Here is a 25,580-nt window from a genome sequence, read left to right as displayed (position 1 = left end):
GGAAGACATAACCCAACACCTGCTCTCGCGAATTACAACCTATGTAAATCACTGCATTATAATAACAAAAATTCTTGCTCAGAGAAATCATTAGCCTGGGCTTTCAGTTTACTTTTGGCCTCTTCCTCTAGCTTTGTCCTGGATTCTTGTAGTCTTCCAGAGAATTGTGTGGTAAATAATTAAGAACTATTTCCCCAAAGTTAATACCGTTTGAAGAGTGAAAGTGTTGGGGAGAAGTAAGGTAAGAGAAATTTCCAGGCCATCATGCCCAGGTAAAGGGAGAACAAGTCTTTCAGAACTATGGAAAGTGAGCAGAGCATCAAATCCCACAGACCAGCTGAAAAAAAGAGGGAAAAAGCAACCAGTGTCCACTTTACCAGATTGTCCCAGAATTCCTACTCAGGGCACTTGGTTTAAAGGAGACCTGAGGAGGTCTCTTTCTAGTGAAATATAATGGGTGCAGCAGCTTTCTTGGACTAGAGCTTTTAGTAATGGCTTAAAAGGGAGCAGAGACTTGAATTTGTAAGTCAAAAGGATACATTTATTTCAGGCTTAGAGGAAAAGTGTTTAAGAATATTCAGCATAAAGATAAAGTTAGAAATAAATCAAAAGACCCCCTGTCACAATGGAGTTTTTATGGAGCATTAGAATTCTCATTCATTCATTCAACAAATTTTGATTGAGCAGCTACTATGGGGTAGGCACTCAGGTAACAAGACAGAAGAGGACCTTATTTCAAAGACCTTTCCTTCTGAGGATATGTTATATGCCTTTTGCAACAAAATGTCTGAGAACACAGGAATAAGGACAACAACTTTCTGATTTGCCAACCTGACACCTCCTCCAGACTGGATTAGAGTCTTCTTCTATGCCCCTGAGAACCTTACACTTCCCTATCATAGCATAAACCACACTGTGTGTGGATGCTTGCTTAATTGTTCCTCCTCTTCTCTAGAAAGCAGCCTGAGGACAGTGACCGTGTCTATCTTATTGACAGTTTATATCCCTCCTACATCCTTGCTAAATACTTTGAGTGGCTAGCTGGCTGGAAGGATGGATAAATGATTTGTCAGGTTATGATCAGAACTCCTTATACAGAGAGGCAGCCTGAGAGAGTGGTTAAGAGTGTGTGCTCTGCAGTCACCATGAGACTTTGAGCCAGTTTTAAAATTTCCCAGTGCCCCAATTTCCTCATTGGTAAAACAGGTATAGAAGTAGTGCATCTCTTATATTGTTGTTAAGTGAGCTGCATAAAGTAATTCATATAAAGTGCTTATCAAACTTCCGAAACATAAGTTGCTCAATAAATATCTACTACTATTATCAGTATAAAATGGCAGCTTCCAGGTGACAATTTGCCATTTAAGTATTGCATCCCTGCTCTTTCGGCTCCATTATAAGACCAAAGGTTGTCAATTAGTAATTCCAAGCTAAAGTTATCACTTTGAGTTCAATATCTATAAAAATATTAAAAAGAGAATTTGGGAATAAATGTAAGCACCCTATTGAACAAGAAAGTTAAAATGATTCAAGAAAAGAAAGAACAAAAAAAGCGCAAGACGTCATGTCCAAAGCAACTTTTCTGGGGCAATAATACCACACTTACATTCCCCATATATAGCCAAAATATCAGTTCATGTTTATGTTCTGGAACATTCTAATTGTGCCTCATAGAAATAAGCACCAGTGAATGTTCACTGATGAAGAAGTAGAAAACAAAGCAAAGAAACAAAAAAAAACCCATTAAATATATATATAATATATAATATTAATTGTATATATCTTTATATATTATATATTAATATATTATACATATTTATATAATATATATTATATATTATATATTTATATAATATATAATATATATTTTTATATATTATATATATTTATATATATTTATATATATTTATATATATTTATATATATTTATATATATATCTCTTATATATTTATATATTATATATATTTAAATATATAATATATATTTATATTATATATTTATATATTATATATTATATATAAGATATTTATCTACAATATATATTATATAATATATAAATATATATTATATAATATATAAATATATATTATATATAATATATATAATATATATTTGTATATTATATATTTATATATAATATATATTTGTATATTATATATATTTATATATAATATATATTTGTATATTATATATATTTATATATAATATATATTTGTATATTATATATATTTACATATAATATATATTTGTATATTATATATATTTATATGTATAATATATATTTGTATATTATATATTTATATGTATAATATATATTTGTATATTATATATTTATATATAATATATATTTGTATATTATATATTTATATATAATATATATTTGTATATTATATATTTATATATAATATTTGTATATTATATATTTATATAACATTTGTATATTATATATTTATATATAATATACGTATATTATATATTTATATATAATATACGTATATTATATATTTATATATAATATACGTATATTATATATTTATATATAATATACGTATATTATATATTTATATATAATATACGTATATTATATATTTATATATAATATACGTATATTATATATTTATATATAATATACGTATATTATATATTTATATATAATATACGTATATTATATATTTATATATTATATATGTATATTATATATTTATATATTATATATGTATATTATATATTTATATATAATATATATGTATATTATATATTTATATATAATATATATGTATATTATATATTTGTATATAATATATATTTGTATATTATATATTTGTATATTATATATATTTGTATATTATATATTTGTATATTGTATATATTTATATATAATATATATTTGTATATTGTATATATTTATATATAATATATATTTGTATATTGTATATATTTATGTATAATATATATTTGTATATTGTATATATTTATGTATAATATATATTTGTATATTGTATATATTTATATATCATATATTTGTATATTGTATATATTTATATATCATATATTTGTATATTGTATATATTTATATATCATATATTTGTATATTGTATATATTTATATATCATATATTTGTATATTGTATATATTTATATATCATATATAGTATATAATATATAATATATATTTATATATCATATATATTGTATATAATATATAATATATATTTATATATAATATAATTATATTATATTTATATATTTATACATAGTATATATTATATTAATATATATTATATACATATTATATATTATATATATAAATAAATATATATAATATATAAATAAATATATACATAATAATATATATAAATAAATATATATATATGGATGCACCTTATTTGAAGTTTAGTCATATCTAAACCTAAGGGTGTTGTATTATCTTTTTGTTTCTTTTGAAAATCTAATGCTTTTTTCTGTGTGTGACCTTTAATCAAAACTAGCATAGTTCCTCCTCATATGGAGTTATCTATTACCAACTAAATGAGATGAAATCTAACCTGTGACCAATATATGGAAACCCAGTAACTTTGCTGCTTTCTTCTACTTCTGTCTGAGAGAATATGCTTGGGCTCTTCCCCTACCAAAGGGAGCCTCATAGGCAATTTTAAATCTCCCTCAAAAGCATTTTTGCTTTAATTACTCAGATAGGGACCTTTGCTGGCTGTGGGATCTCTGAATTGGGAGCCATCACGCACGAAGGAGAGCGTGTGATGCCTGGCACACATGGCCAGGCCCACTGAAAACAGAAGTTGTCCTGATCAACTATCCAGGCAGAACTTTCTTTTGGTCTCAAAATTTTTCTGGCATTATTACTAGGCTGTGACTGCTGTATGTCTGTTTAGATAGAGAAATTTTTTAAAAAAGTAGTTTAAGTTTAATAGATTTAAACCTGCCACAAGATCTACACAAACATATACACATATTTTTTACTGTCTTGGCTAATAATCAGCAACTTAATGAAAAACTGAAGTATTTAACACTGGGATAGTAATAGCACTGAATTAGAGATTTTATGGATTTTTTTTTCATGTACCATCTATACATCCTGTGTCATCTTCCCATAGACTGCACAGGGGTAGAAGTTTTTGTGAAGTGCCTAAAACAATGCTAAGCTTATAGTAGTGACCAATAAATGTTTGTGGTACGAATGGAATAAATCTTGGGGTAACTTGAAATTTAGTCTAATGCAATCATTAGAAAAATGATTAGAAAACTGCATAAAGATATTTAAAAATCCCTTTGAGCAAAATTAATTGAAAAAATCAGAATACAGAATTAAATACATACTTTGATTACAACCAAGTGTGAAAGTAAAACATGCATAGAAAAAAAATCCAAAGTGTTAACAATATACAAAGTTTTTTAAAAATGGTAAAATTATGGGTATCTATATTTTTTATAATATTTTATAATTTTTAGTGTGATATTTCAGGGGATACTTTATTTCTATAAGAGCAGGTATGGTTTTAACAGTAGTTAAAACTATTAATAAACAATGAAATTATTCTTTGTGATTAAAAACCAAAGTCTATTAGCATAGCAACAATATTTCTCTTAAAGTTGTCAACAAAGTCTTCTGACTTAGCTACTATCTTTATCTGATCTACCTTCACTAATACTGAATTTAATATACAAAAGTCAGTATTTGTCACTCAAATAGTCAAGAAAATCTGATTAACTGTACTATTTCTAGAGACATTTTTTAAATGTATTATACTATTGATGGAGAAGCATTATTTGTCACATAACGTAGAACCTTATCTCTCTAGCGAGGTTAAGAGTTAAAATAAAGAAATGTTTTTCCTAAAAAGTTTACATTTGGTCTTCTCTAAAATCTTTTAAGCTAAACATAATGGAACCAACATAATGGAAATGAAATTTAGAAATAAATAAATAACTTTCTGATCTAGTATTTCACAATTGTAAACTCTTAAGAACATAATTGACACCTTATTTTAAAATGATAAAATAAATTAATTTGGTTACTTTTAAATTTACAAATGATATACATACATATTAGTGGATATAAATATATATATTTGTAAATAATACAAAGAAGCATACATTTGTACATATTATTATTACTATCATATTATATAAAGCTGCAACAGAAGAATTCAACAACTTCTTATAAGTGTTGTCTAAACTCTACATTTGTAATCAAACATAATATCACTACTACTCACTAGATACTCATTAGATACTGTAGAAAGTGCTTACTCAATTTTCATGGGCTTTATGAATAATATATGTTAAATAGCCCCAGTTCCTCTAACAATCCTTTAAATAAGTTATTTCACAGTCTGGTCATGCAGCTTTTTAATCTAATTATTTGTCATCATAAACAAGGCAACTGTTTAAGCAATAACAAGCTGTACCTTGATCATTCCCACTCTCACAGTTATCAATTTTGATTAGCTATAGATTCTAATTTGTTTCTTGTTTATAGAATCAAAAAATCAATTCTCATATTTGGTGGGAAAAGAGTCTAAAATAGTTAATGCTGTGGAGTACAAATTTGATTTTTAGAAGGAAAAGCAAAAAGTAGTTAAGAAACAAAGTGAACAACTTGAAAAATTTGATGTGAACTCTTTACCAAAGGTCTGTCATGGGGAGGTGGAGTCCAGTACATTTGTCCCTTAGTTCAATGAATTTGAAGTGGAAGATTCTTACTTAATATTTGGCGGTATGCTTGAGAGAACAGGATCTCATGTGTTTGATCTTTTTCTAAGAATAGTAAACTGCTTCTCCTTTATTAATTCACCCACTGAAGAGCAATTTTAAGTAAAATTGATTTAGGTTCACTTTATTGATAGAAAAATTAGGTATAGAAACATACATAACTGATCCCAATAGTTCAGTTACTAACCCTTCTTACTCCTAGAGGCTGCAGATATCATGTCTACTCTGCGATGGAGAGCTTGGGCCTTAAAATTTTAGTAGATTGTTTTATTGCCTAAAACTTTGAACAAAGAAAAAAATAAATCAATCAGGTTGGCCTAGTTCTGGTTTTGATGGGCAGGAAAATCAGGTTATAATTTAGAACAACAACAAAAAAAGCTGTTGTGCAAGTTGCCTCTATTTAGGAGGAAACAAGCATCAATGCAAATACAAAACAGTACCTCTGTGATCTGCTAACTTCCTTCAGGGTGAATTCTTTCTACCAGACTCATGGGAGTTATCATTTCACCCACTTATATCATATGTCCCTGAAGGATTCAGTAGAATCACCTAAAAGGAATCTGTTAGATAAGAGGAAATAAAATGCATGTAGAAAATAGAAGGAACAAATAATAATTGTGACAAAAGTTACTATCTTTGAGCCCTTACTAAGACCAGTCATCACTAAGGATCTTTCACCAATGTTGTATTGTTTATTTAATCTCCACAATAATGCAGAAATAATTGATAATCACCATGTTACTGATGACATAACTAATGTTCAAAGAGGTTAAACAATATCCAAACACCATGCAATAGCAAACTCCAGTTTTGCCAATTTCAAACTCCACACTTTTTTTTAATATGACGAAAACATTTTAACAAAGTAAATAATTCTCTAGTGGAATATTTAATTCTACTGTAGAAATACTATCTTAGAATCGGTGAGATTTTAGTAATATCTTCTTAAAACCTGCCTCCTGACGCACAGCAACCCTTAGAAGGTGTTGTCTAGCCTCTGCTTGGACAATTTTCCTAATGGAGCTCTCATTGCCTCACCACATAACCCGTTCCCCTTTAGATAGCTCTGATTGTTTAAAGTTTTTCCTAAGATTCATCTCTGAAAACAATACAACTGTTCCAAATCTTCTCCTCCACAACAGCCTATAACACCCTTTAATACCTTTTAGATCTTTTAAGACCTCCATGACACATTCCTCCCCCCAAATCTTCTCTCAGCGTTTCCCAGAGGAAACCTTCCAGGACTTCTCCATCTAGCTTTCTATGGATATGCTTAGCTTGCTGGAGTGACCATTTTAACAGCTAGAGGAAGAATGCTAATCAAAGCCAGAAGCCATATCTCCTTTTTCTCATCTGTGACACCATATTTCTATAGATGTGTAAGAATATTGGACTGCTTATTTACTTATTTGGCAGTCATATCACAAAACTATTGGTTTAAAATGAACTTGAAGCCAATAAAAAATCCTTAGTATTTTTACCTGAACTCCTTATAAGCTAATTTTCTCCAATCTTATCTTTACCAGTTGTCTTTTTGTATGGAAGAACAGGACATTTTTATTTCCCCATTTCACCCTCAGAATCTGCAGTCTGCTAAGTCTCTTATCCCCCTACCCCATAACATGGGATCATCTGGAAATTTGATCATACGTACTTTCCTTAACTTAATTCATATGGACAAAAAAGCTACAAATGGTCAGGGCAAAGTGCAAAAATCTGGGGCTAACTACTGAAGACACACTAACCATCTTTATGATGTTTCACAAATTACAAGACATTTTCACAGATATTTTCTCATTTAATTCTCACACCTAATATATGCATAAGACAATATCACTGTTCTATATATGAGGAAAAAGACTGAGAAAGACTGTATGACATGCCTGATGTGACACATCAAATAAATGACACAATAAGATATAAGCCTTAGTGCTTCTGACTATATCCAATGTGATTTTAAAGACAAATTTTTTATAGTGACTAATCTCTTCCCCGTGCCCCCCATGGATATTAAGAGAGACTAATAAAGTCAAGAAATATTTTCCACAAACAAAATCTCACCCAAAAACTGAATTAGAGAGCAGATCAAAAGCAGTGTGCTCCAAAAGAAATGAGGTGGGGTGTTCTTAGCCCCTCCCTTTGTCCCTCCTTGGGCCTCCCCTCAACCCTGGTACCTGTGGCACTTTATAGTCCTGATTGGGGAATCACTAGCCAATGGCATGTCTTCAAACTGTGACCTTTTCTAAAAATAATTTTTCAAAGAAGGCTGGCTTGTTGTGCCTTTTGTTTATAACACATTCTAGACTTTCGTGAGAGATTATCCATCTAGATGGTTTAATGACCATTTACGTGGGACAGAATGGTTTTAAAATTTGAAGACAACTTTTGTTTTTTTTAATTCAAATCTTTATTTTGCAGATGAGGAAACAGCAACCCAGAGAGGAGAAGTAACCCACACAAGATCATTTTGTGAAGGAGCAAGGCTGAAGACCCAGACCTGGACTTTCTTAGGCAAGTAAATTCTGATTATATCATGGAGGCTTGTTTTGAGAAATCTGCCCCTTTTCACTGTGAGATGGCATCATTAACACATCTAGTTCTCTCCTAAGCAGCCAGCAAACATTTATTATACACTAGATATTATATTGGCATTTGAGATGATACAAAGGAATAAAATTGGGCAATTAGCTCTAGTAATTTGGAGGTCTCAACTTACGGATATTCCAAACTCCTTTGAAACGTGTCCAGAAAAATGTTTATGCAAAATCTGCATACATTGCAAGGGGTCCACAGGACCCTCCCTCCAAGTTCTTGACCTCCAGGTTAAGAACTCCTAGCCTAGAAGAGGCCAATCCCAGCACAACTGCCAGTGTTAGAATTGCATAGCACCAGCTGCTGTCTTATTTATGGGTCTGCTGGTTAAAGGCTGCTTGTGTTTCGACATCCTTCATCTTTTATTTAAATGGAGCAGCATCTTATCCTTGAAGACCTTTGGTACAAGAGAGGAATATATGTTTTAATAAGCTTTAATTAACCAGATCAAACAAATTGAGAGAAAAGTATGGTAAAATGAAAACATTGTTTTCCAAAAATATTAACAATTAAAATGAAGATGCCTAATGTTTATAATAGAACATTAATTTTTTTCTGGTTCCTTTATTTTTAATAAAGAAAGAAAAGGAAATAGAATTACAAAAAGAACACCTAGATACTACTAGCTGCCTGTCCACTTTTATTCAATCTATAGTGAGTGACCTATGGTAAAAGTGACCTATCAGCCAGGGGTAGGGGATGTGGATAAAAAGAAATAGATTTATCTTATGAATGATTGTTTCCTAATCCTTCCCCTTTTGCTACAGTGTTTTAGGAGATTTGTAACTCTGAAATGGTTGACAATAGTTTCTTCATTTCAAAATATTTTTGAAAGCTCAATATTACCTTAACATTATTGATAACAAGCCTTGATTTTACTAATTCAAAAGTACTTGTAGGATGCCTGGCATTTGTAGAACACTGTAAGGTATTCAGCAAAGAACAGGTGCCATTGAGGTTGCTGAAGCCTGTTTGTCTCCTTTATGACAGCCCCACCAAAATTGAATAAACATTCTGAAGAATAACCTCTCTAAAACTGGTTTTGAATTTAGTAACCAATAAAAGTCATATGCCCTGCCTTAAAAATGATCCCATTCTCTTTCATTCTTTGCCTGGTAGTCATAATCTAGCAATAGCATATTAGTACAGTGTGGTAGTAATCATAATAGCTAACATTCACTTAGCTCTTCCCATGTGTTATTCTAAATATTCTAAATATTTTATACTTTTTAATCATCCCAGCATCTGTGTGAATGAAGTTATCTTATTCCTATTCTCCAGTTGGAGAAACTGAGGGTCAGAGTGATGGAGTAACTTGGCCAGGGTCACAAAATTAGTAAGAACAGAGCTGGGATTCAAACCCAGACAGGACCAGAGCCCAAGCTTGTAACCACTTCACCATACCACCTGTCAGCAGGATTCTCACCCAGCTCCCCACATGGCCCTCATGACACATTGAGCCTCAGTTTCCTCATCTTTAAAACAGGGATAATTTAAGTTAGGCATCTAGCCATTGCCTACCACACTGGTACTGAAAACTGCTGTTTCTGCCGGGGGCAGTGGTGCACGCCTATGTTCCCACCTACTTGGGAAGCTGAAGTGAGGAGGATCACTTGACTCCAGGAGTTCCAGACCAGCCTGGACAACATAGGAAAACTCCATCTCCAAAAAAAAAAAAAGTTTCTATTCTCTGCAAAGAGATCACATTATCAGATTCTACCATTTCTAAGGAAGATATCTGTATTTGCTTCCTACGGCTCTTGTAACAAATCACCACAGATTTAGCGGCTTAAAACAACATAAGTTTGTTCTCTGATACTCCCAAAGGCTAGAAGTCTGCAATCAAAGTGTTGGCAGCCGCTGTACTTCCTCCAAGGGCACCAGGGAGAATTCTTCCTCACCTCTTCCAGCTCTGGTGGCTTCAGGCATTTTTTTTTTTTTTTTTTGGCTTGCTTGGCTGTGTAACTCTGATCTCGCCTCTGTCTTCACAGGGCCTTCTCTGTGTCTCTCTTTGAAAAACAGTTGTCCTTAGATTTAAGGCTAATCTGGGTAATATAGGATGCTCTTTTTTCAAGATCCTTAACTTAATTGAACTACAAAGATTCTTCTTCCCAAAAGGTCATGTTCACTGCTTCCAAGACATGGACATAGCTTTTGGACGGCTAATATCCGACTTACTACAATATCCCAATAAAGTATTTTTATGTTTTGGAAGATTCCCTCTGGCATTCGTCCTGACAACAAGCCAGCTTTATTCAGAGAGAGTAAATCGTTTTATCTCACCACTCCTCTGCTTTGCACTGGAAGCATGTAGGTGGCCGTATGGCTGGGAGCAGGTGAAGGAGGATGAAGCCAGCAGTAATATATCCACACTGTTCTCAGGAGAATCAGAAATGCACTTGGCTAAATTGTCAATGAGAGTTTTTTCTTTTAGTATACCATTGCAGTAATTCACTTCTAAGTATAAGATTATAAAATCTAAGTAATTTATGTGCCTAAAGCAACATGTTTTGACTGAATACTCATGAATTTGACTATAAACTCCTACTTTCCCTTCTCACCTCCCCTCTGTCTCTGAAACCATCTGACCTGGAATACGACAGTATAACCAACCAAGCAGGGAAATGTCCCTTGATTCAGGGGTTGGCAGAGAGAGCACCTTATCAATGCTATGCCTTTCTCTATGACCTGATCTGCCTAGTTCTCCACTCTTTTGTTTTCCTTTTTTATTTTTATTTTTTTTTCTTTTTGAGACAGAGTCTTACTCTGTTGCCCAGGCTGAAGTGCAGTGGCATGACCACAGCTCAGTGCAGCCTCAACATCCTGGGCTCAAGCGATCCTCCCACCTCAGCCCCTCAAAGTGCGGGGATTACCACGCCCAGCCTCCACTCTTTTCTGTAAAAGCACTAATAACTGAGATACAGAAGCAGGTCAACTGAGGGCAATGAAAGGGCAGCAGGCTAGATTACTACTGTCACAAAATCACATCTATGAAAGTTCAATGTTGTCAGTCACCAAAATAAGAAAAACACGGACCTCATCACCACAGCTTTCCAGATAATGTAATAAGAAATAAAGAATAAGCAGAAGTGGGAGAGACAGATAAATATGTTTTCTTAAAAAGTTGTATAAACATATCTATTCAATGTTACCCAAAAAAGTGAAAACGAAACAGACAATTAGTATTAGAAAACACTATTGGAAAGGTCTTGGCTGACCAGCTCCTTATACCACCAGATTTGCTTTGTCAGAACTCTGAGAACAACGTACTCCTGACAGATCAATATTGCAGTAACTCACCATATTCACCCTCAAATTATTCACCAGATAAAGGTCTTCAGTTGCTGAAGATTCATAAAATGTAATAACAATAGGTAGGGAAGAGAAAAAGGCTTAACTTTTCATGGTCAGGTTTCTAGCTCTTAAGAAAAACAAAGGCCTTAGAAAAAAACATCAAGCAAATCTTTCCTAAGGCAGTTAAGCATATCATAGAATTCACAATTCCCACAAGTACTGTAGAAGATTAAGCTATTAGAATTTCACTGATGCCAAGAATAAACCTAAATATGTCAGCTCTCATCTCAAGAAGGTTCTTGGGGGTTTGGCTCTTCCAAGTTTTCCCCTTCTATTTTGACAACCAAGAAGGGAACCCCAATTGGGACCTCACAATTATTATTTGAAGACCTTTGGGGTTATTTGTTTACTCAGCTTTGTATGGTACATCGATGTGATTTTGTTAGACTAGTAATGCCCCATTCCAACTTGAGACTCTTATTGACTTTTAATAACTTTTTAAAAATATTATTCAGACTGTTTTAAAGTTTATTTTAAAATTTCAGTCCTTCATAATTTTTAGGGTTATTCATTGATTTCTTAAAATGTTTAATTGTGGTAAACTACACATATAATTTAACATCTTAGCCATTTTTAAGAGTACAGTTAAGTGGTGTCAAGTATATTTACATTGTTCTTCAACCAATCTCTAGAACTTTCTCATCTTGCAAAACTGAAACTCTATACCCATTAAACAACAACTCTGTATTTCCACATCTCCCCAGCCCCTGATAACCATCATTTTTCTGTTTCTAGGGTTTGTCTACTCTAGATACCTCATGTAAGTGAAATCATAGAGTTTTTGTGACTGGCTTATTTCACTTCAACAACAAAGGCTCATCCATGTTGTAGCATGTGCCAGAATTTCCTTCTGTTCTAAAGCTGAATAATATTCCATTGTATGTATACACCACATCTTATTTTTCCATCCATTTGTCCATGGACATTTGGATTGCTTCCACCTTTTGACTATTGTGAATAATGCTTCTATGAATGTGGATACACCTTTAATGACTTAAAAAACAACTTTTAGTGGCTTTAATGCCATTGTTAATGTTGCAGTTTGTTTGCTTTTTGCTTCTAAAAACAACCTAGCAGCACTTGGCAACAATATATTCAAAAGGAAAAAGCCGCTCAGAAGCTATATATTTTCCCTTTTCCTTCTTTATATAACAACAAAGTTTCTTTTCTTTTTTAAATAAAATAAAGAAGCTCATCCTAAGAAAGGATATTGTAGCTAAACCTTGACCTAGAAGCCCTACTCTCCCTTCCAGTATTGCCAGAAATAAACAGAGATACTTACCCTGTTTCTATGTTAGGAAGTGAAAGGACACCAGGAGCAAAACAAGATAGACCATTCCCTTGTTACAAATTTCTCTTCCTGCTCCTAATATCTACTCAGCATCAATGTATGTGGCACTTTTTTATTTTCTAAGTATGTTTCTTCTTTTTGATAGCCACACAATGTTGAGATTAATCTAATCTGAATTTAGTATTCTCTATATTATCATGAGTATTTTTGTTAAAGTCAAATTCCAAATTTTCTTTCCCAGCCAGAAGTTTTTCATTCATAAATTCCTCTGTAGTCTATCAGAAGATGACCAAAAAAAAGGACTGCCTTGAAATTGCAGTTACTCAACACATGCCATGTTGCACAATGACTCCAATTGATAGTTGGAGTAGAAATACATGTTTTTCTAATTGTTTTGCTTTTTTTAGTGTTAATACAAATGGAAGGCAATAAAATTGGTTCAGGCCAGGCGTGGTGGCTCACACCTGTAATCCCATCACTATGGGAGGTCTAGGTGGAAGGATCACTTGAAGCCAGGAGTCCGAGACCAGCTTGGGCAACAAAGTACAATCTGGCCTCTACAAAACTGTTTTTTAAAAATAAGCCAGGCATGGTGGCATGTGCCAATAGTCCTAGCTACTTGGGAGGCTAAGGCAGGAGGATATCTTGAGCCCCGGAGTTCAAGGTTGCAATGACTGTGATCACGCCACTGCACTCCAGCCTAAGTGACAGAGCGAGACCTTGTCTCAATAAATAAATGCATAAATAAAATAAGGTGAGTTCAGGTAGACACAAAACATTCTGTTATTGTATATAACACAAAACACTGTATCAACAACAACTTGACTAAACTATTAGTGAGACTTTTTCCTTCTAGTATATTATTTCAGTAAACTTCCAAGTATAAGATTATAAAATTTAATTAGAGTACTTTGCTGCCTAAAGCAATAATGTGCTTTGACTTACAGTTGTTTATTTCTTACTCTCGGAGGGTCTATAAAATTATCCAACTAATGAATGTGTAGAGAAAGCTCCTTAATTGCCCTATGGTTGTTCGATTTTCTTCCCTACCTTTGATTCATCATAAACTTTTAAGTTGTTTTTTTCAGCTTCCTCTAAAAACCTGGACTCCAAATCCTCACCTCTGGTCTGACTTCTGGTATTCACTCTGCTGTCAACATGAGGAATTGGTTGCCAAAGGAAGGCTGGGGAGTATTCTAAGATGAAAAGAAAATTCTCCTCCAAAAGTTTAAACAAGGATGGAATTTTCTGTAGGGCACAGAAAACATTGGGGTCACCCACAGAGAATGTAGAGCAAGATATCTGGAAACTGAGCAGCCAGTAAACTGAGGTTATGTCTAATTCTTACACAGAAGCAATATGAGGTTTTGTCCCATTAATCAGATAAATTTAAACCACATTCATGTCTCTGATACAGTAAGAAATTTTGTGTCTTTGTATCTCTGTGAATCTAATTGTGCTCACATGAAGATGCAGCTTGTGGTTAGCTCCCCGAGACAAGAACCATCACGTTGGTTGTGCAGTGCACAGCCCACACAACAGTGTGTGGTGGCCCTGCCCAAGAAATATTTGGCCATTTGTTTAGAGGTTCCAATACCTTTCAAGTAGTGAAGCCATATAGCAATAATGGCTACGAACACGTGTGTATTTATTTATTTATTTTAAGGTACTAGATGATTCAATTAGCAAACATAGAAAAGGGGTAGTTTTTTCCCCATCAAATATACAAATCACTGGATTGTTGAAGTAACTGTTATATTCCACAAAGACTCTTTGAGTCTATAATTTAGTGAAATCTTGCAAGTGGCTTAAAGTTGTGCCAATCTACAAGTAATGACAAGACACTACAGTTGCTGTGAATATTACTATTACATCTAAAGAGCTAAAACCCATTCCAACTCTCCTTACTACATCACTCAAACAGGCTCAGAGACAATTATCAACTATCTTAGTTTTACACATGGAGAAACTGTGACACAAGAAGATTTTGGAATTTACCCAAAGACACAAATAAAACAAATAAATAGAAAGAGAGGAAAAGAGCTGCAATAGAATTCAAGTCTTCAAGTGTCCAGGTGTTCCCATCCTGGAATTTTTCCCATTGGAACCACTTTTCTACCTACCAATCTTAAATTATTACTCACCTAGAGTAAGCACTTCTAAGAGCTATTTTAATAGGATTTAAAACTACTCCGTAAGTCTTTCTTATTTCCCTGCAGAGTCCATGAACTTTTAACATTATAAGAAAGTAAAAAAGCATTTGTTATATATATTTTTTAAAATTTAGCACCAGCTCCCTTCCATGCTTCAAAAAAAACAGATTGTACTGAATTTTCACAAAACAATCTGTCTAAAACTCATTGCCTGAAAGCAGACAATGAGAATTCAGAAGCACCTTTTATGATCCCCACATTGCGCTGTGGAAATATTAAGTACGTTCGAGTGTTCTTCCCGCTCTCAACCACCTTACAACTTAATCGGTCAGTCAGCCAACAGGCCAGTTCACCAACCAGGCACTGGGGATAAAATGATGAATGCTGTACATTCCCAGTACCCAAAGTCCTCATAGTCTTGTGGGGAAACAGACTGTGCATAACTAAAAATGTTGCTACAATGGTAACACATAAAAGAGAGTAACAATATTTTCCTTTCCAGGGGAGGGGTCTTCTGAGAATATTTCATAGAAGAAAGGATATAGAAGATATGCCTTAAAATAGCTTCTTTAAGCAATAGATTAAAATAGGAGTTTATCTGGCAGAGAAGGGACCAAGAAAATTTCAAGAAAAGAAAAGAGCATGAATGAAAACATAGAAGCTTTAGAATGAATGGCATTTAGCAGAAGAGTTGAGAGATTTAACTGGAGAGGTGAAGAAATGAAACTGTGAAGGGCCTTAAACGAAGGTTTTATTTCATAGGAAATGGAGAGCCATTGAAGGCTTTCAAGAAGAGAAATGAATCTGTTAAGTTTGGACAGTTAATTCTAGCAGCAGTTTAGGGACTGTAAGGTAAAAAAGAGACAAGTAGGTAGGCTATTTCATTAGCGCAAGCAACAGATGGAGAGTCCACAGCACTATTCAACAAAATATTCTGAAATGTTGAAAATATTCTATATCTTTTCTCTCCAATATGGTAACCAGTAGCCACATGTGGCTATTAAACACTAGACATTTAAATTGTCATGTGTGACTAGTGGCTGCCATATTGGACAGTACAGAGACATCTTAGAGAAGCTAACACTTAAGCCTTAAAGTAGGATTTTTCCAACTGCAGGTTGCAATTAGTAGATTAAGAAATCAATGTAGTAAATCACAATCATGATGTTTTTAATGAAAGAAGAGAATAACAAAATAAGGTAGAATTAACTAGAATAGATAAGAATAAATATGATCGAACAGAATAGAATAAAAAATATCAGCATGCTCTGCGAAGTATTCTTTTGAGAGATGTTCATTTCAGTTATATGACTCTCTCTCTCTTTCTCTCTCTCTCTCTCTCTGTGTGTGTGTGTGCGTGTGTGTATACACCATGGATCACAATGTAAGATGGATTTTTCCTCTTTATTGTGTTTAAGAAATTTTAAAAGCCAGTCTCTTATGCAAGGATATTACTCATCTATGTACATAGTTATTGGGAAAAATTTTCCAGATAGGAAGTAAAGCATCAGCAAAGTTCACTGGAGTTTAGAATAGGGATAACTCTGGACCTTTGAAGGCTTTCCTAATTAATCTTTTCTCTTTTGGATCGACTTCATTGTTTAGGGCAATTGTAGATTTACAGAGAAATCAAGAAGACAATACAGGGAGTTCCCATATACCCTGAATCCAGTGTCCCCTTTAAAATCTTACATTAGTATAACATATTCATTACAATTAATGAACCAATATTGATATACTACTATTAACTAAAGTCCTTACTTTACTCATATGTCCTTAGTTATTACTTAATGTCCCTTTTCTGTTCCAGGATTCCAGCTGGGATACCATATTACAATTAGTCATAATGCCTCCTTTAGCCTCCTTTGGCTATAACAATTTTTCACACTTTGCTTGTTTTTGATGACCTTGGGGGTTTTGGGGAGTACTGATCAGGTATCTTGTAGAATGCCCCTCTATTGGAATTTGTCTGACACCTTTCTCATGATTAGGCTGGAGCTATGGGTTATTGGGAAGAAGACCACAGAGGTAAAGTGTCTTTTTTGACATCATATCATGAAGACCTATTATCAACATGGTTAATAATGATCGATGTTGGCCTTGACCACCTGGCTGAAGCAGGGCTTATCAGTTTTCTCCACTGTAAAGTTACTCATTTTTATCCCCCTTTCCATACTGTGTTCTTTGGAAGGAAATCGCTGTATTTCTAATTTTTTAAATAAATGAATTACTCAGTTAAAGGAGGGCTTGTACTTGAGTAAGTCATATTAAGCTGTTTCCAAAGAAAGCTACTGTGAGTACAGAAAGAGTCTCTTTTTAGATACAGCATCTCTCTCTGCAACTGGCAGGACACTTTTATCACTTCTCAGATTTTCAGGTTCCAAATATGAAGCACAAAAAAAAATGAAGCTGAGTGATTGATGTAGAGTTCCAAAGTGAGTTGAGAAGGAGTTAACCCAAAAATCAACTTTAGGCCCTTCTGACTGTTCAGTCCCTGATTCTGATGTTCTAGAAGTAAATTTAAACCAAAATGTACTAAGTCTTTTTTTTCCCCAGGAGAATAGCTACCTTTAGAATAGGAAATTCCTTAATGAGAAAATCCAATAACTTGGGGTAATTTTTTTTTTGGCAGGGGGAGGGCTACGGATCACATCTTCTGCAATATTTCCAAGGTAAATGCCACTGTACCAAATCACCTGCTACGCCTCTTTCAATTGCAGTTACCTAACTTCCTTCCAGTCCTGTTCCCCAAAACAGAAAACAACAACAAAGAGCTCCCTGAGCAAGCCCAGCCAATACTTTTCTTGCAAGCTCCCCTCAACTGTGTTCACATTCCGTGACTCATACAGCAGTGTTCGTGTTACCACATGTGTTTTTTTTTTAATTGTTACATTTATTCACTTTCTTCTCCATCCAAGCCAGAACAGAGTCCTGCCCCTGTGTAGTGAGTCATAAGTCTCAAATCTTCTCCCTCTCTATCTGAGAGAGGAGATATAACTTCATCTCCTACTCCACCACACACAAATCTAATGAGAGGGAAATCATCACCCATTGATAAAAGAGTAGTAACAATCAGAAATAAGAAATAATCATTTACTCTGCATTCCCAGTTACGAAATAACCTTTTAGTGGACTTCCAACACAGAAACATTCAGGCTACAGCAGGTATTATCAGTGTCCCAGCATGTCAGAGTCAGACTGTCTCCAGGCCACTGTACCCCTGCCTGAAGCCACATCACAGTCTGCTTACGAGTGCCACCTTTGAATACGCAATCTCATGAAAGATCTAAGAACATTTTTAAAGTCATCAAGTTTAGAGGAAACTTTTCTTTTTAAAAAAGAATAAACTACTCTCTCCTTCTTTTCCATATATCGAAAGTCATCTTTTCAAAAGCACATAACTAAAAACAGGAGATGCATGGTGTGCCTGAATAAAGTAAGCATTTCAAGTTCTTGGTTTAGCTTTGCTGAGATATAGCACTAGGTCTCTAAGGAAGTGGATAGATTAACATCACATTTCATTGTGAAAATTTAGGACTTTAAAATGTTTGCTATCATCTAGTTCTAGGTTATCAGTGGATAATTAATTTCATGATATTTCTGTCATCTTATTTCCTCAAATGCAGCCTCTTTTTCTAGCTTTCTTCTTAGCATTTTTCCGTGTCCTTTCCTCCCACTTAGTGCTCATTCCTGGGCCCTCGCTCACTGCATATTTGTTACATGGTCCAGTTTGCTGCTTCCTGGAAGAGCATCTCCTGCCTGTAATGCCTTTGAGAATAAAGTCTTTCCGAAGCCATTAATATTCAGAAGGAGCCACATAGTAGTACTCAAAATGTATTCATTCAATGAATGAATGAATTCTTCTAACCACATTACTCATCAAATTGTCTAAAGTGGTTTTTTCCTTTTAATCTTGTATATAGTCCCACAGGAGATAAGAAAGTTGACTCACAGAAGGTAGAAATATATTACCTAAGCAAATCTAGAACCTAAAAATAGTGTGCATTCTAACAATAGATTGTAGCAGATGGTTCACCAATAATAACCAACTCTCCCTCTTCTCACCTTCTCATGATAAGAAATGACACACAAACTGTCTTTAAAATTGCTTGTCATCAATAAGGGGAAAGTGAATCAGAGAAAAAGAGACAATCAGTGTTTTCAAGAGACACTTTTCACATGTCAGTTCTGGCTACTTAGAGGGCTGAGATTTTGGTAACTGGCAAAAAAAAAAATTTTTTTAACCTTAACTGCTTAAATGGTTAGCAGTGCAGAAGTGTATTTAAAACAGCCAGACTTAAAGTCATTGCAGATTTGGGGTATTTGTGATCAAGATCTTACCATGTATCCACTGTTGGTGCTATACAAGTTGGTGTGCTTTTTATCTGCTGTTTCTTTTATTCAATGATTGATTGTTTGACTTTTAGCAGTTAAAGCAATAGACATTAATTATCTTGAAGTTTCTATGGCTCAGGAATCTGGATACAGATTAGCTGAGTGCCTCTGACTCAGGGTCTTTCTCAAGGCCATCATTAAGGTGTCAGCTAGGGCTGCCCAAGCAAGGAATTCTAATTTTAATAGAGAAAGCAATAGCCGGGAAATTAATCAATGCATTTTTTTTAATTTAGAGTGTTTTGTTTTGTTTTGTTTTGTTTTTGCCAGGATCTCACTATGTTGTTCAGGCTGGACTTGAAGTCCTAGGCCGAAGGGATCCTTCCCCCTGGCCTCAGCCTCTCTAGTACCTGAGACTATTGTCCTGCCCCACCATGCCTTAGCATTTTTCCGTGTCCTTTCCTCCCACTTAGTGCTCATTCCTGGGCTCTCGATCACTGCATGTTTGTTACATGGTCCAGTTTGCTGTTTCCTGGAAGAGCATCTCCTGCCTGTACTGCCTTTGAGAATAAAGTCTTTCCGAAGCCATTAATATTCAGAAGGAACCACATAGTAGTACTCAAAATATATTCATTTGGTGAATGAATGAATTCTCCTAACCACATTACTCATCACTTAATTAGTACAGTTTGTTTGTTTTTTGAGAATTTTTGCCCAGGCTGGAGTGCTTGTTGCCCAGGCTGGAGTGCAATAGCGAGATCTCGACTCACTGCAGCCTCTGCCTCCCAGGTCTCCCAGGTTCTGTGATTCTCCTGCCTCAGCCTCCCCAGCAGCTGGGATTACAGGTGCCCACCACCATGCCCAGCTAATTTTTTGTATTTTTAGTACAGACAGGGTTCTACCATGTTGGCCAGGCAGGTCTCAAACTCCAGACCCCAGGTGATCCGCCTGCCTTGGCCTCCCAAAGTTTTGGGATTACAGGAGTGAGCCACCGAGTCCGACAATTAGTGCATTTGTAAAAGCCACAACAAGGCCGGGTGCGGTGGCTTATGCCTGTAATCCCAGCACTTTGAGAGGCCGAGGCGGGCAGATCACCTGAGGTCAGTAGTTCAAGACCAGCCTGGCCAACATGGTGAAACCCCATCTCTACTAAAAACACACAAAAAAATTAGCCGGGCATGGTGGTGCATGCCTGTAATCCCAACTACTCAGAAGACTGAGGCAGGAGAATCTCTTGAACCTGGAAGGTGGAAGTTGTAGTGAGCAAAGATTGTGCCACTATATTCTAGCCTAAGCGGCAGAGTGAGACTCTCTCAAAAATAAACAAATAAATAAATAGCCACAACATATAGAGAAAAGTTAATAATATTTCTAAATAAGCAATATTATCTCATTTGTAAAAATGAAGAGTATTTAAGAATATTTTAAACAGGTTCTCAGTACACTGTTGATTCTGAAACAGTAATGCCCAAGGGAAGAGTAGAGGTACGGATTTTCTGAGATAACTGGGCTCCAAAGTCATTTCAACTCGACTCCAGAATGCAGCATTACCACATGAACTTAAAGCCTCCTCCTGTCAAACCCACCACAGCATTGCCCTAACTCAGAGGTTGAAGACAAAACAGTTAACCTATCCAACTAGGCCCTGTAGCTCCTGGCCTCACTCTGGCCATTCCTACCTCTTCAGTGCCATCACACTCCCTGCTCCCTTCTCCCTCCGTGGCCCCTCGAAACCAACCTACTTCTTCCTACCTCCAACCTTTGCACATGTTGTTCCCTCTGTCTTGGCTGTTCTCCCCACTTCACTGTCTATTCTAGCCATTTGACTCATAATGATCCCTTGGACCTTATCTCAAAAGTCTCTTCCTCAGAGCAGTGCTTAGGTTCACTTTTGTTTCTCTTTGTGTACAGGGTTCAGGAATATGAGGCTAACCTCAATTTTTAGGTACCGTTATCACTAAAGTTATTTCTAACAATTGTCATATTTAGATAGATGTTACTGTTACTAATAGTATTATTGCTGCCAATTTTAGTAGTAATTGTTAGTAGTGGTGACAATATTATTAATTTTTATAGTTAATATAGTATGTATTGTTTTACAGAATATTCATATATTAATAATACATTCAATGATCTTTAACAAATCTTTGAAAGATTTTAACATGCTGAGATCATGAAGTTTTAAAGAGATTCTATGTTTGGTTCCTTGTCCTCTAATCTGTTACATTCTTTAACAGGACAAACTTAACTGCAGCTTGAAGGAGCCAACCATGGATTTGAGGCGTGTGAAGGAATATTTCTCCTGGCTCTACTATCAATACCAAATCATTAGCTGCTGTGCTGTTTTAGAGCCCTGGGAGCGATCTATGTTTAACACCATCTTACTAACCATTATTGCTATGGTGGTATACACTGCCTATGTCTTTATTCCAATCCACATTCGCCTGGCTTGGGAATTTTTCTCAAAAATATGTGGATATCACAGTACAATTTCTAATTGATCTTGTTCACATTCAGTGAAATGGCATTGCATATTTATATGTTGCTTACAACTTATTGATTTAGGTAACTATTGTGTCTTCCTTCACTATCTGACCTGAAAAGCACTCTCTTCTCTATGCACTCTTATATTCTGCCTTTCTGCCTGGAGTTTGAAATAGATGTCTCTTTAGTTTCTTTCACACATGCTACACTGTGCATTAGACCGTAGATAATACAGTGACTTTACCTCACAAATCATATTCTGTCAACACAAATCTATGAATTTAGTTTATTTAAAATCAGAACAATTTCCTACAAAATTTTTCTGGAAAATAGGCTCCTAACAGACCTACCAGAATCATGCTTAAAGTGCTCCCTTGACACTTATTCTATACTGAAGGATAAATTTTAAAAAATCTTTATAGGCTACTGTCAGAAGTATCCTATCCTTGTTTACGATGTATAAAAAGATGTGAATAAATTATATGGACCCCCTAAGTCTTATTTTCTAGTAAACTGATGATACTGGAAATTCTTTTACTTCAAATGCAAAAGAATAAGCTGGAGGCAATTCTTTCCTTTCATACACAGTTCATGAATCGTTTTAAATGCTTCTTAAAGTCTGGCTTTATAACCGTTTAAAATCAACAATGTTGATTTTAGATAACCAAGTAAGCATTATAATACAAAATAATTTTAAGTGTAAGAAACTAAAGTATAATCAAAGTAAATTCAGATATTGTGATTTGTGGCGTTGCCTTGCCTTGCATGATGCTGGCGGAAAAAGAGAAAAGAAATGGTTTTCTTTTTGTACTTTCATTCAGTGTAGAGGGAAAAAAGCATGTATTGGGCCACCGGAAGAAAAGCTAATAAATAGGCTGGAAGTAATAGTCTACCAGCAGGAACTCAACAGCTCCAGTTAAGTGCTTTGATATAGTGGCTCCTTTGCAGAGCCAAAACAAGATTTATTAAATTTTATTCAAACTGTTTATCTTTAAAACAAATATAAGGTTTTAATTATACTGCTGAAGCAAATGTGAATGCCAAAGACTACGTTTTGCAGTTTTGCTTTCCTCCCAATAAATATTAATGTATGTAATTCTAGAGGGTAAAACTGTAAATAGGTTTGAACAATATTTGCACCCTTGTTTGTGTTATGAAAAAATTTTTCCAAGGCGAGCTAGAGAGAAAGATGTTTGGCATGCCAAATTAACTTGCATGTTTGTTAAAAAAACAAACACATGTTTTGAAGAGAAACCAGATCTGAACATGTATTTGTTGAGTTTTGCAAAATAAAATTAATTTTGTAAGTAAATATCTACTTCCAGATTTACTTTTTATTCATATTGCACTAAATATCTAGATGTTACATTGCATATTTCTCCCCAGCTTATCATTTTTTACTAATCCAACGTGGTAACTGGTCTTAAAATGGTAACAAAAACCTAACATTTATCAAGGGACTTCTCCATGCTGGACACATTTTCCATGTTGGAGTAGGTATAAAGGTCTCCTACTTATAGGTAAAGAGCCTGGAACTTGAAAAGGTTGCATTTCTTGTTCAAGGTCGATTAGCTACTAGTAGCTACTAGTAGCATAGCAAGGATGCAAATCCAGGTCAGGACCACACCGGGCCCTGCAAATATTTTGCACACGAAAGCCCAGGGGAGGACAAAATGAACAGATGAAAGTTGATAGGATGAGTGTCACCAATGTTTGAAAGTAGAACTCCATCAAATAAAAGGAAGAGGATTAGGAGACAGCCAAGGTTGGAGGAATGATAAGCTGAGGTCCCAGCTGTCACCTTTGCTGCTGTACCTAGGATGCTGTGTTCACCCATTTCTATGCTTCCAATGCCCACATGACTATTTTGAAAGATTGCTTTCACTTCTAAATATTTAAAGAGAATTCTCAGTTAAGCATGAACTTGGATGCATTCCCAGTTCATAATGATTCAACACCCTTATATACATGGACCCCTGCTAAGTACTCTTGGAATTCAATCACAAAGATACTGCATTGACCTTCTCAAAAAATCCTCCATCTAAAAGGAAGAGAGTTAAAATAACCATGAATAGACACAGCAAAGTTTAATAAAAGATTATTGCAAAGCACCACCCCATGATGTCACTTTGAAGGTGTTTCTTCTGAGCAGTCAAAATAACAAATAAAGGGTCCAAAAAACTTAATCAAAAATAGTTTGGGGAAAAAAAACCTATCAGCATGTAGTGGGAAAGAAGAGTAAGCATTACTTTCCCTGCCTGCTAAGTTTATTTTCTAGACATGGCAGAGACATCCTTTACCTTGACCCCAGTTTGCCTAGATTAGAAACACTTTTCGTGTGTTTTTCCTTTGCTTCCATTACTTGGATATTTCAATGATGTGTACAGAACTTTAAAAACAAGAAAGGCCAAAGGTTCCACGGTTCCGGTGAGCTTGCATTTGTCACTCACCGAATGAGAAATTGCAAAATGTTCTTTCCCTGGTATTGGTCAAATCAACAATTACTTTTACCTGCTTGTGCAGCAAAAAACACAAAATGTCCAGATATCAGGCAGTTTAAATATCAAGATAGGACTAACCAATCTTCATTAAGTTGTTTGTGGAAAAAAAAACACTCATCCACATTTTCTATTTTTTTCTTCTTCCATCACAAATATATTTAGGTCCTCTTACTGGGGTGATCCTAGAAGGCAGATTTGTCCTTATTTCTGAATTCCCTGATACAGGGCTTAGCAAATTCCCACCCACAAGTACATTATATAGCTCCTTCTACCCTGTGACCACACAAAAACAAAGAAGCTCAGTGTCTGTATTGGGCCAACCAAAAGATGGATAGCTCCTGACTATGGACCAAAAGAGTAACACTCATTCATTCACTCAATGAATTTATTAAAAGTCAACCATGTATTGATGGATACATAGAAGGATGGGAAAATGAAAAAATATGTGATGAGGAAAATATAACAATAGAAGCTAGATGCTAGGTATACAGGCATTAATTGTAAAATTCTGTTAACACTATGTTTGAAATCTTTTAAAAAATACATAGGGAATAAAAGCCTACCATGTGCTAGTCTTTGGGCTTGGTACTAGAAAATGAAAATGAATGAGACAGAAGCAGAAACATCTCTGGATTTATTAATGATACTATCTGGTAGGCAAGATAACAACAACAAAAATATATACAAGCAAGCAAAATATTTATGAATGGTGATAAAGTTAAAAAAAAAAACACTAGTGTGCTAGAGAGTCAGCGACAGGTGGTTAGGGATGATGAAGCCCTTGGGGCAAAGGGAACATAGCTCTTCCAGCTGCAGTAGAGCAGGATTCAAACATCTCTAATTGAGGGACTCTATCAGGGGGGTGATGTGGAAGGAATGTGATGTCATTTATACTGTAAGATGATGGCACTGGCTGTGGTGTAAGAGTGGATGGGACAGAGGCATCATTTACTACCACAACCTGTTTTGGGCCATGATCCAAGTCCTCCATTCTTTCTGTAACCTCAAGATGGCATATAAGCATCTGTACCCCCATTGGGGTGTTGGGGTAATCATTCTATGATTCTTCTCCGTGCACATTAATAAATTTGTAAGCCATTTCTCCTATTAATCTGCCTTTTGTCAGTTGATTTTTCAGTAAAC

At 34.7% G+C, this 25,580-nt stretch overlaps 1 protein-coding gene across 3 annotated transcripts in view; it reads left to right on the top strand.

Moving 5' to 3' along the window:
• Positions 1 to 23,216, top strand: part of SPTSSB (serine palmitoyltransferase small subunit B) — a 28,958-nt gene extending 5,742 nt beyond the window's left edge. The window contains exons 2-5 of one of the 3 annotated variants that reach the window (XM_054483428.1): positions 8,149 to 8,241; positions 17,753 to 17,792; positions 18,500 to 18,556; positions 21,690 to 23,216. In XM_054483428.1, coding sequence (XP_054339403.1) covers positions 18,539 to 18,556; positions 21,690 to 21,953 — 282 coding nt within the window. In that variant the 5' untranslated portion in view covers positions 8,149 to 8,241; positions 17,753 to 17,792; positions 18,500 to 18,538 and the 3' untranslated portion in view covers positions 21,954 to 23,216. The remainder of the gene's footprint in view (positions 1 to 8,148; positions 8,242 to 17,752; positions 17,793 to 18,499; positions 18,557 to 21,689) is intronic. The other 2 variants (XM_054483429.1, XM_054483430.1) reach the window with 2 other exon arrangements.
• The last annotated feature ends 2,364 nt before the right edge of the window (positions 23,217 to 25,580 follow it).

This window comes from Pongo pygmaeus, chromosome 2, assembly GCF_028885625.2.
Source record: "Pongo pygmaeus isolate AG05252 chromosome 2, NHGRI_mPonPyg2-v2.0_pri, whole genome shotgun sequence".
In the NCBI taxonomy this organism is placed as follows: domain Eukaryota; kingdom Metazoa; phylum Chordata; class Mammalia; order Primates; family Hominidae; genus Pongo; species Pongo pygmaeus.
Note: the sequence above shows the minus strand (reverse complement) of the source record. Positions and strands in the feature narration are given on the sequence as shown.